Source organism: Gouania willdenowi, unplaced genomic scaffold, assembly GCF_900634775.1.
Source record: "Gouania willdenowi unplaced genomic scaffold, fGouWil2.1 scaffold_3_arrow_ctg1, whole genome shotgun sequence".
Lineage (NCBI taxonomy): Eukaryota > Metazoa > Chordata > Actinopteri > Blenniiformes > Gobiesocidae > Gouania > Gouania willdenowi.
Window position 1 is genome coordinate 1853458 of NW_021145162.1, and position 12960 is coordinate 1866417.

Here is a 12960-nt window from a genome sequence, read left to right on the forward strand (position 1 = left end):
TACATTCCTCCATTCCATTCTATTTCCATTTTGATTTTGGGCCGTCGGTCCCCGTCAGGTGCTTGTCCCCCCCAGGGTCCCACACCATGCAGTTCCTCTGGTGCCTCTCCATGTTGGCATCCAACAATTCCCTCTGGCACCCCAGGCACACGGAAGTCCTCCCTCTCGCTCTCATCCCACTCAAAGGCCATTTACTCTGCATCTTCTTCCATGTCTCACATAGTTTCCATAAATTATCCACACTGTCTCCTCCCATCCACCACCCTCTCACCCCCCATACATGTCCGTTCATGAATCACTCTCTCACCTTCTGTTTCCACACTCATTCCACACATCCTACACTCATATCTCACTCTCTCCTCAGACACTTAATGCATATTCTTCTGATGATTGGTCAGACCTGCCTTACTCCAGCAGACCTTCCCACACCCCTCATACCTACACACTAAGTCAATCACTCTCCTTTCATTCCTTTCATTCTAAGTTCACTGTCACCCACACATACTCAGGTCCTTTCTGACACTCCCATTTGTACAAATGCTCCATTCTCTCCCTCACCATACCTTCCATTTCTTCCTGTGACCACACAACCTCTCCACATCAGTCCAGTCAAACCTCGCCTCATTCATCATTCTCTTCATATACAGCATCATTTTCTTCTTCTTCTCACATCCTTCCAACTTATTATTCCACCCTAACACCATTGCTTTCATCAGTCTATCATTTCCTATTTGCATCACATGACCCGCTCGCTCCAGCACTTGCTTCTCAATCTTCCACCTTATAGCAGCCTTTTAGAATAGATTTGTGGAAATGTTCAAGTTTTCCTAATTTTAGAAGTGAATATTTTTATGCATTGGTTGTAAATACAAATCTATCTCAGCTCTAGGTTTCTCTCTGTCACCAGTCAATAATAATTTACATTTACATCATAAGCCCATAAGTAAGGAAAAAATTATAAATGGTTGGGATTCATTTTAATTCTAAATGTTTCAAATGTTTGATATTATTTCCTGGTCATTGATTAGTTTTCAGACTCTTAGTGATTAATGGTTTGGTTGATTCATTTGCACTGTTTATTTTCAAAAGGAGAAGGTTCTGCTCTTTAAAGTTCATTTCTCCTCATGTTCCTGATTAAATTAGGTTTTCATTTTGTCTCATCTATATTTACATTGTAGTTCTCTGCAGAAAACCATCTTACTGAGTGGAGATGAAATTGTTGCAAATGTACAGCCACTATTTTTTCTTCTTTTTGTTCTATAGGCTGAAATGGAAGCAACTTAAGTAATGAATCATCAGTTTGGTTTGTGCATTCAGTACATCTTTAGAACCTCTTAAATATTTCTAAGTTAATGCAGAATACTTTTGCCCTACGACGCCAAGAGGTCATCAATGATGACTTGCATGTCAAAGAGTTTCTGTAACGATGGCCTGGCCTTAAGATGGAATCACAGGTTAGAACATTTTCTTTAATGTGACCTATTGTTTGGAGGTATATGACCACCTCTTTCACTAGATATGTCAATCATCTGACAATTCAGAGAGCATTCCATCTCTATGTTGTGTGTAAACTGTTGTTTATGTGACATATTATATTTTTGTCCCCTTCTTTACAGCTACAATTGTTTTTATTTTTTATAGATTTGTTTGGAGTTTCACAGAATTTCACACCTCAACCTAAAAACTCATTTCTATGCTGAGTTAGACCAACATATCCCCGTCTTCTGAATTTATTCAGGAAGAAAGCTGCTCACACAGAGAAGGTGGCAGAAGGTTTTGATCAGATCTTCAGATCTTATGACATCCAGGTGAGTGGATTGTGGTACTTTATGTATGATAACAATGGAACTGGGAGTTTTGGTGAACCTCTGTTTGAACTCCCAGACTAGAGCAGTGCTACGTATATAATGACATCATTACCCACTACAGACCATATATTAATATTCAATGTGCTCATGTCCTCCGTGCCCTCCCAATGTATCTGCATGAAGATGACTCTGGATTTCTGAAGACGTGTGATGTAAGTATTTTTTTTCAATCATTCACTGTACAACAGTAGTTACTTTCTTTAGGTGCCACAGCCAGATGAACCAGAAATCAATGACGTACAAGTTGGTCTTCTCCTGTCTAGTGCTGGTTCAACAGATAATATTGGCTTCTTCCCTGACAAGGTTGGTGTTGTGCTTGAGGGTAACATAGTTGTGGAGTTCCCCACACTGGCTGAAGGGTATTTCGTGCTTTTCTGACTAATTTATGCACTGCACCTGAGTTACCATAAAAACTTGACCAATACTTGTGACTTCATCCAAACATCTTGATGGTCCTGGAAGATAGGAAGTTGAGACCTAGAGTGTTGAGCCTCAAAAATGACCTTTTGTCAATTGAGTAACAGTGATTTCACTTTAAATCATGAAAGGTTAACACACTTGGTTGAACCACACTGAAAGACTGTTTCTTTACATGCGTTTTTAACATAATGTTCAACTTGAAGTTGAAATTGTTCCAATTTTAGACGTGTTTGTGAAGTTTACACATGGAAAGAAAGGTCAACCTTTTGCTACACTTATACAGAAGTTGCTCCATATTTTATATTTAAAGTGTTCATATGTCATTTAGAATCAGAATTCAGTTTCTTGTGTTTATTTGGTTGTTTAAAGGGATCCTCCACTGTTTTTACAAATGTGGCCTAAAACCTTTGAAATGTCCTTATTAGAAGATCTATGTCTAACAGAACGCATTATTTTGTAACATATTCGTTTTATTAACTTTTTTATATGGGACTACTTTACCATTTTTGAGTCTGTGTAGTCATGTTGAAATGACATCAATGATGATCCAAATCACCTCTTTCAGTCCATTGAGTTGTAAAGGAATGAAAGCATTCAGGATCTTTTAGCAGCTTTTTCAGTCAAAATGACAAATTGTGCTGCTTTGGGATGCTCTAAAAATCATCCATTCATCCATCCATTTTCAGACCCACTTGTTCCTGTTTTACAGGGTCGCGTGGGTCTGCCGGTGCCAATCTCCGGCTCTCATTGGATGCAAGGCGGGTGTACACCCTGGACAGGGCGCCAGTCGCTCTAAAAATCAGTAAAAGGTAAAAAAGTCAATGCAAACCTCTTTTGTTTACCAAACTATGATAAACAAAATCCGTGACCCGGAAAAATCTGTGACTGCAGGAGGCGACAGTTCCAACTCTGCTGATTCATAGACACCATGAAGAAGAGAAGAAGAGCTATGGGTGCATGTAAATACTGGTAACCAGGATCTGCAAAATCCTGGTTGCAGAATCTGGTTCTGCAGGTTCAGCAGGTTGCCTGTATTTATCTGAATATATAAATATATATATATATATATATATATATATATATATATATATATATATATATATATATATATATATATATATATATACACGAAGAGGAGGAAAACCGGGAGAAAGAAAAAGGTAATGTAATGATGGTTGCACTGTATCAGTTTTTAGCTCAGTGTTCTGTTTAGTGCTGCCACACACCTCTTAAAATACGAAATCTGTCCTTATTTGGCCATTGAATGGGGCGTCCCGTACTGATCCAAAACGGAACACTGTTTGTTCTGTATTTGCATAGTTCATGTCTGTCAGTCCGTCACACACGCACACACGCACGCACACACGCACACACACACACACACACACACACCACACACACACACACACACACACACACACACACACACACACACACACACACACACACACACACACACAGACAAAAACCAACTAAATCTGAGAATAATGATCAAAATAAAACACAGGAAATACCAAGGCCAGCAACATTGTTGTGACATACGACACACCGGAGCTGTACAAACCCTAAACATGTCCAACATAGATAATTTTCAGTGTCAAACTGTGGATTGTCTGACATCAAACAGATTCAGGAGAATAGAGATACTTGAACAGTTTTCATTTTTTTTACATGCACAGTCTTTTTCCTTATCCATCAATAATAATTTGAGGTACAACTCTTTAAAATACACCAAAAGGTGAAATTCAAATTTTAAAACAAGCAAAACTTCAGAAATAAATGAATAAAAAGGCCTAAACTCAAGGTTAATGTTAGACGAGACACAGGGAAGAGTTTAGACGAGCCTGCAGACACTAACAATGTATAACAATGTAAAATATAGGAAAGTACAGCTGTAGTAGGTGAGGTGAGGTTGAGTACATAGTGGCATAGTTTATCACACTAGTGGATGCAGTAATAAAAATCACCACTAGATGTCTCAGCCTGTAAAATGCCTTTTTGTACATAGTTTGTATACAAGTATTTTTGTACAGCTTTTTTATGTTGTTTTTGCATATTATAAATGTAGCTTATGTATAGATTTTTTGTGTTGTTGCAAACAATGTGGTTATTTAAATTTGATGTTAATTTTTGTACCTTTAATATTGTAATGCTATTATTATTTATTCACTGGATTTTTTATTTGTTGTAAAGATATTGATGTTATATTTGATTTTTATTATTGTCCTTTTTTAAGCATCTATTATTGATGCTATATTTGATATCTATTATTTATCATTTTTTAAGCATCTATATTTTGTAACATGTGTTATACATTAAAGACAATGATAAAATCATTTTTTTTGGTTAGGTATATCTCATTTGGGGGGGGGGCAAAGAAAATCTAGCCTTGGGCTCCACATTGGGTAGAGCCGGCTCTGCACATACTACTATTTAAACTGGACTTCTAACTGGTTAACATTTTTTTTCCTGTTCTACTGCATTTATCATTGCTATTGTGAGGCTAATGCAAAGTTATTGCTACGTTGATGTCTTTGCTAGGTTTATGCTAATACTACATCTATCTATAAAAGCAAGGATTCCTGCATTTCAGGGACAGACAGAGCTGAGACTTTCAACATGGCTGCTGCTTGGTTCAAGGATGTGCAACATCAGATTTCTTTATTTGTTTATGACTTTATTGACACCGTCCATTAAATATTTCTTAAATACAGCTTTGCAGATTTACTCAGTGTTGAGAAAATTGTAGATGATGTCACATGTTTTCTCAAATAAAACAAGTTCCTTTGCTGATGATGATGTCATAGGTTCTCTCAGAGTCCCAAGCCCGGATAAAGGAGGAGGGTTGGACGTTTTAGCTAGCAATTCCACCCCACATAACAAACTTTCAATTAAATTTGATATTTTAACATTACAAAACAAAATGTATTTATGTAATGTAGGTCTAAAACATACCTGTCAAGTATCCCGTTTTGGCCGGGAAACTCCTGTATTTTACCCCTCTTTTCCGCCATCTTCCCGTATTAGCATTTTCCCGTAAATATCCCATATTTTATTGTAATAATAATGAAAAGATGCCTTACTAAACTGAACGCCATCACAAGCCTCGTGAGAACTCCACCTGAAATGGCCTGAGTGTCAGTCCTCGCGAGATTAGTGCTGGCAGCGGCAACAAACCTGGAAACAACTCAGAAAAGATGATGAATGAAGACGTTCCAGTGGAAAAAAACAAAGAACTGGTTTAAATACGTTATTAAATGTGACAGAGCGTTTACCTTCATAAAGAGCAGCAGGATGTGACACAGTTACACGTTCTGTTAGATTAATAACTGAGATTTTAACGTCTACCACGGGGGAAAAAATGACGTAAGTCACCATGAAAAATCAGCCAATCACAAGCTCCACAAATATACACTGTTTTATAAAGTAAGAATGTAAAGTCTGTAATAAATGTGTCTAATAAGTCATTAGTGAATACCAGAGAACCACATGAGTGAGCATGAGAAATTATAATAAAATATATAATGAAAATAAAATGTTAATCTTTAACTTAAAGACAAGCAACGTAAAATTAACAGTAAATATGCAATGTTTTGATTTGTATATAAACTGTAAGTATATTAAATAAACACATGTGCTTCATATACACATTTATGTTTTTATTTAGGCTGTTTTATAATTTAGGAATTAGGGCTGGGAGATATGTTGAGATTCAAGATGTATTGAGTTTTCTATTTTGGCGACATAGAAAAAGGGAGAGCAGTGTTACACCTAAGTGGAGAGGGAGGGGGAGGGGAGGGGAAAGAGAGCAGGGAGGAAAGACTCAAGGTAGGAAATGAAAAAGGGTGGGAAGAATAGATTGTTTTGCAGTGAGGGTGAGATGTGAGGTTGTAGAATATATTGTGCTTATTATGTTGTGTAATCCAGCCAGTATAGTGACAAGTGTGAAGCTTAGCTATAATGGTGGTGGCTGTGAACAGAGGGAATGAGTGAGTGGTAATACCTGAAGCAGGTATTTGGGATTAACGTGTCTAAGGTTAAGCCCAGTATGAGTTTTATCCCACATCCCAAGGCGTGCCAGTGCATCGTATACCAGTATATGTGCAAAAAAAACCCTCTACCGCAAACCCAGGAACTGCCCTGGGCCCGCAGATGCAGCCAGGCCAGCAGAAAGAGCGGGGGCCAGGGAGCCCCAGGCAACCCCCCGAGGCCGAGCAACCCCCCAGATGCCCCCAAGATCCCAGGCCGAGAAGCAGCCATGGCGCCCCCACACACATATCCGAGGAAGCCCCAAGCAGCCGAGCACCCAGCGCATCCCCCCACCGACCCCAACCCCCAACCCCAAGGCCCACCGCCAGCATCCACCCCCCCACCCACCCACACCCAAGCACCCAACCCTCCGAGGGAAGGGCCCAGAGAGCCCCCCGCCCCAGACACCAGCAGAGGAGCCAAGGCCCCCGCCCAGCAGACGGCCAGAGCCGCGCGGTGGGCCCAGAGCCAGCAGGGTCCGGACCCCAGGCCAGAAGGACCCGGAACGGAAGCAGCACCGAGAGCAGCACCCCCAGGGACGACAACCACGCCCATAGTCGCCGAGGGCACCAAGGGGATGCTGCAAGCCGCCCCGCCGGCCCCCAGGCACACCGACCATGCACCCCAGAGCGCGCCACATCGCCTTTCCTTGATGCCGCCCGCGCAATGTGCCCCAGACAGCCCTCCGGGGGGTGGTGTGTTGAGGTGTAATTAAAATTGGAGGGATAAGTAGGGCAGCCAGAGGTGGGAGTGCCGCCCCTGCGCCACTACTTAGTTGCGCAGGCGGCGGCCCCCTCCACCCCCAGCCCCACCATCCAGCCCCCCAAGGGTTGGGTATGTGAGTGTGGTGCAACAAGTGGGTGAGCCAGACCAGCTGGGAGTGAGTGATGTGAAGTGTCCATGTAGGAGGCCTGTCTGGTAGGAGCCCGGCCCATTCGCACGGCGGGCCACTGGAGAGGGCAGACGGCGCAGACGGGCACACGGCACCGCGGGCCCCAGAGACGCGCCAAGCAGCACAACCGGAGACCCCCCGCGGCACCCTAGACCTCCCGGCGAACCCATCCCAAGTCACCCCACCCGGCGCAGCAACGCCCGCCCCCCAAGCAAAGGCCACAGCCCCCCCACCAGTATCCCGGGCTGACAGGAGCCCCCCAACAGGAGAGCAGGTGCTCATGCTAGGCTAATGCTACTGTTAACCTAATGCTAATGGTAGGCTAATGCTAATGCTAGGTTAATGCTATTGTCAGACTAATGTTAATGCTTGGCTAATGCTAATGTTAGCCCAACGTTAATGTTAATGCTATGGTCCTTGGCTCCTTGGGGCTTTCTCGTGTGTGTGTGTGGAAGCGGTGGCGTCCTCTGGGCCTACGGTCTCTCGGGCATCAGGAGGGGCTGCTCGCTCATGAGGGGGGTGGCCTGGAGCTTGGCTCCCGTTGTTGCTGCCGGCCAAGCTGCACCTACGAGCCCGGGGCGGAGCCTGGGTTTGCAGAAGCTGTTCTTGCACAAACATTGGTCATGGATGCACTGGCCTTGGGCTGTGGGATAAACTCGTACTAGGCTTAATCTTAGACACATTGGTCCCAAATACCTGATGTAAAACCACTCACTCCTTCCCTCTGTCCACAGCCACCATCATTATACCAAAGCTGGGTGCTGTCACCACTTTCAATTTCTCAACACTTGTCACCAGACTGGCTGAACTGTTCCTGACTCTTCCCCACCCCTTCCATTTCCATTTCCTACCCTGACTCCCTCTTCCCTGTTCCCTTCCCCCTCACCAATGTGTAACACTGCCCTCTTTTTATATCCTCCCTCAGATACAGTATTTCTTACCCTTCCTTAGGGAGGGCTGATGATGGTCACAATTATACAATAAAATAAATGAATTTATCTATAAAAGCAAAAAAGGTCTGTGTGTGTGTGTGTGTGTGTGTGTGCGCGTGCGTGCGTGCGTGCGTGCGTGCATGTGTGTGGAGCGAATAACTCCCCGACACGGTATGAGTTCGACCTGTAACTTAGTCAATGGGTTCCAAATACCCCAAGTGTGTGTATCTGTTATTTTGGAGTAATTTGGTGTAGCAAAATGTTCAAAACGTTACATTTTAAATTACGGCCCTCTCAGTAATGAGCGCAGTATTGAACGTGCTACTTCCAGTAGTATGACATCACTCTGTCGCAGTTTGTTTGGGTTCACAGAAAAAAAAGGTCAATATTTAAAAGTTTTTGTACTGCTAAAAGTGATTCAAGTAAATTTTTCATGGTTATTTAATATTTTATGGTTATTTAAAATTATTCCCGTGATTCCAAACTTCCTTTAAATCGTGGGTCACAGACGTCACTTCCTCCTCCGTCTCATGACTGTGGGCGGCGGGTTTGCTGACGGCCATTAGCCGACCATATCACAAACATTCTGCTTCTTCAGACAGAGGAATGTAACATTTTTGTGAGTGGATGGGTCCACAACACGGCTCTACTATGATTATTGTTTGTTCTGTGCAAGGGTGAGTGTTTCTTCTTATATTATTCCATGTGTTAAGATGCTAGCAACTACAATGTAAGCACACACACACACGGCTAATGCGCATGCGTGCACTACACCAGGATATACTTGCGACTTTGGTGTTGTAAAACGTTTATTTTTTGTGGTACTTCCATGTCTCTTTTTTTTAATTTCTCAACAACCTGTGACGGATTATGTGCATGACGCGCGTGTCTGAGGGATAACACAGAGATGGAGGTAGACAGTATTTATAATAAAAATATACTAAATGAGTAAAAGAAAACAAAAAACTATACAATACTTATACAAAAAGTACACAAAACAACAACAGAAATGCACAAAAATATACAAAAAGGCTCCAAAAACACACAAAATGTCTCAAAATAAATATTTATACACAAAATGACAACTGAAATGGCACAAAGCTACACCAAAAAAGATACAAAAACACACAAAATAACTCCAGAATCACAGTACCACGGCAACAAAAAACTATAATTACAGAAAAAATGTGCAAAAAGACAACAGATACAACAATACACATGACTCCAAAAAACATACATTACAGAAAAATACACCAAACAAAAAAAATATAAAAATGAGTAAAAAAAAAAACCAAACACATTGATCATGTTCATGTTGAATAGAATTAAACAGGTAAATCAAACACACACTCTTTTACTTTGCACGTGCAAATAAACCCCTTTATAACACTACACAGTAACAGAGTATGTACACCTCTTTGTACATCCAACCTTCATAACATATACTCATTTGGACATTAATGACAACACTACTTAAGCTCCTCCCACTATATGAATGCATACCTCTGACGGGGACAACACTAGTTTATTTAATTGCAAAAAATTTAATTTAAAAAATTTAAAAAACATGCATTGCTGATTTAAAAAGATTGCACTACAGGTAGTGTTGACCTTTGACAGCATGTGCAGATAAGGCAAAAAAAAAAAAACAACTGTGCCAGGAATGTCTGGCCCACAAACCATAGCCTTCCAACATTATGGCCCACAGAAAGATGTAGTTGAATATCCCTGCACTACATACTACACACCAGTGTGCTGTCTACTCACACACTCAATAAGGCTAACTGAGTTCATACGTATTTAATTATGAATTATAATTTTTTTTTATTTCAAAGCATTGTTTTCCTTTCTTCTTATCTCTTCTTATTGTCAGTTACACTTTCTCACTTTTGTACTTTATTTTGATTAACATCATATTTCCAACTGCACACAGGTGTCATTTTATTTTTCATTGTCAATGATTATAAATGTTCCTCATTGTGGGATTCATTATTTCATATCTTATAGTCTGTACTGTACAGACGTTAATGAGTTTAAATCCCCCTCCACCAAAAAAAACTAATGGTTTTACTGGTGGTTTATACTGAGATAAATAAAACTGTTGTGAAATGTTTATTCATATTGTGTTATTCTGTTCATCTGAACATTTCACTGCAAGTCAATACATTAATGAACAGCTGTGTGATGTGGTGTTTTCATACAAATGAGGACACAAGCACTTTTATTTCACAGTTATAGTTTTTATTTCATAAATCTATAAAAGTAATATTGTAAACAGAGGTAAAATGTGATCTGATCATATTTGATAGTCTGCTGATTTATTTCATTGTTCCTAATAAACTATTGCCTAACTTTAACTTACTTTATGCTTTGTTTAAACAAACTGTTATAGATGAGGTGTTTTATTCACATATGAAATATGTATGTTTTATCATTTCTATCATTTGTTGAACTCTACAGAAATAAACTTGCTGTGCATGTGATTGATGCACATTTGTCTCCACATCAGCAACTTCTGATTGTTCTTCAGATCAGTTTTACATAAAAATATGAAAACATGTCAGGTCTGTGACACAACAACAGATTGATCACTTAAAAGTTATTTTTTTCAGGTTAGTTCACTTCACCTGCTTTCACAGTCATGACAAATCTCCAAACATAAACAAAATAAGCAAATTGTTATAATATTTACAGTATGTTGGCCTCACTGGAGCCAGACTTCAGGATCTGAAGAGAAAAAACACATTTCACACATTTCCTGAACCAGGGATACAGAAACACATAGAGCACAGGGTTAAGCAGAGAGTTGAAGAAAAACAGACAAATAACAAAAATGTAAGATGATAGAATTTTCTCTTCAAATCCTGTTTTAAGTGAAACAAAGTAAAATGGAGTTAAACACATTAGAAACACAACAACCACTACACACAGAGCTCTAGCAGCTTTCAGCTCTGACCTGTTAACCTTCAGTGAACTCTGAAGTGTCACCACTGTAACATGAGAGCGCATGGCCTGGGCCTGAGACACAGCCACCATAAACACTCTCACATACAGGACCACTATGATGCTGACTGGAATGAAGAAAGAGAAAATTAGATCAATAACTCCACCATGAATGTTTGTGTGATTAATGCACATTTGGTTCCTCTGAAACAATATCATGCCACTGTAAAAAATCCTTTTCAATAATGATAAACAGTTTTGACTTCAAAATATCAAATACAATGTAATTTTCTAGAAGCAACACATCAGCAGGTGTTTTCTTTTCATTCATGGCTAAAGTAAACAGAACTCTAAAAACATTCATCACACATCACCACAGTTTTACAGTGACTGTTTTAAATCCCAGTAACACATTGTCCCTGACTTTTCCTTTTTACAGTATGTTGGCCTCACTGGAGCCAGACTTCAGGATCTGAAGAGAAAAAACACATTTCACACATTTCCTGAACCAGGGATACAGAAACGCATAGATCACAGGGTTAAGCAGAGAGTTGAAGTAAAACAGACCTATAACAAAAATGTAAGATGATGTACTTTTTACTCCAAACCCTGTTGTAAGTGAAACAATGTAAAGTGGAGTTAAACACATTAGAAACACAACAACCACTACACCCAGAGCTCTAGCAGCTTTCAGCTCTGACCTGTTAACCTTCTGTGAACTCTGAAGTGTCACCACTGTAACATGAGAGCGCATGGCCTGGGCCTGAGACACAGCCACCATAAACACTCTCACATACAGGACCACTATGATGCTGACTGGAATGATGAAAGTGAGAACAACATTCATAATTCTACCAACAGGATGGATATAAATCGCACACTCTACAGCACAGGAATCAAACTGACCTGGATTTTCTATGTTATAATACAGTCTCAGACAGTGAAAGATAGTAGAACCAACCCAACATAGGACAATGGATATCTTTGCTCTGTTTTTAGAGACTTTAGTTTGATAGTGCATTGGATCACAAACAGCCACATAACGATCAACTGATATCAACACAACAGTTCCTATTGAAGCAGAGGTTGAAACAAAACTTAATGCTGCATTAAAAACACACCAGTCTGCACCTAAAAATCAGCATCCATCAATAAGGAGGATCATAAAAACCCAGACAAACCCAACAGAGAAATCTGACACAGCCAGAGAGAGGAGGAGGAAGTTGGTGGGAGTGTGCAGCTTCCTGGAGGAGATAGAGAGAAACACACTGATATCATTATATGATACAACAATTATCATCAAAGCAGAAAACATCAGGAGTCTAACAACATAACAAGTCATAAAACAACAGAACATGTCAATACCTGAAGTGTGAGATGGAGATGATGACCAGCAGGTTGAGAGTCACAGTGAGCACAGAGATGGAGGACAGGATGATGTGAAGGAGCACAGACACTGAGTGAGAACGCACGATCCTCCTGCATGAAGAGTTTCCCAGGTGTGGATAGCAGAGCTCAGCTTCATCAGGTGTGCTCATAGTGAGGAGAAGAAGATGTTCTGACTCAGCCTCTCTGATGAACAACTGATATATTATTCCTGCTCCAACACAGGGATGTGGAGGCTGGACCTGAGGACTGGACCTCCCTCAGAGACCTCCTGTTCTACACATTACGTAATGCTGAAATAACTTTATTTAAATTAGCTCCCTGTGGAAGCATCAGATGCATCACTTTAACTGTGTTTTCCAAACATGTGGAGCAGACGTTCTACTTCAAAGTCCATTAAAATCCAAAGGTGTCAGAGTTCCTCTCCTTACCTTGAAGGCCAGCTAGCCTGAGTAGAGAAGTTATTTAGCTGTTTTTATCTGTGGTTGTA

The 12960-nt window shown here is 40.5% G+C and overlaps 1 protein-coding gene across 1 annotated transcript; it reads right to left on the reverse strand.

Annotated features, from left to right (window-relative positions):
- Window positions 1–12222: 12222 nt before the first annotated feature.
- On the reverse strand, window positions 12223–12633 carry LOC114460094 (trace amine-associated receptor 3-like). Its single transcript, XM_028442129.1, has 2 exons — window positions 12450–12633; window positions 12223–12328 (listed from the first exon to the last, which is right to left on the reverse strand). Exons 1-2 carry the CDS (start codon window positions 12620–12622, stop codon window positions 12223–12225), a joined length of 279 nt encoding a protein of 92 aa, XP_028297930.1. The 5' UTR covers window positions 12623–12633.
- Window positions 12634–12960: the final 327 nt, after the last annotated feature.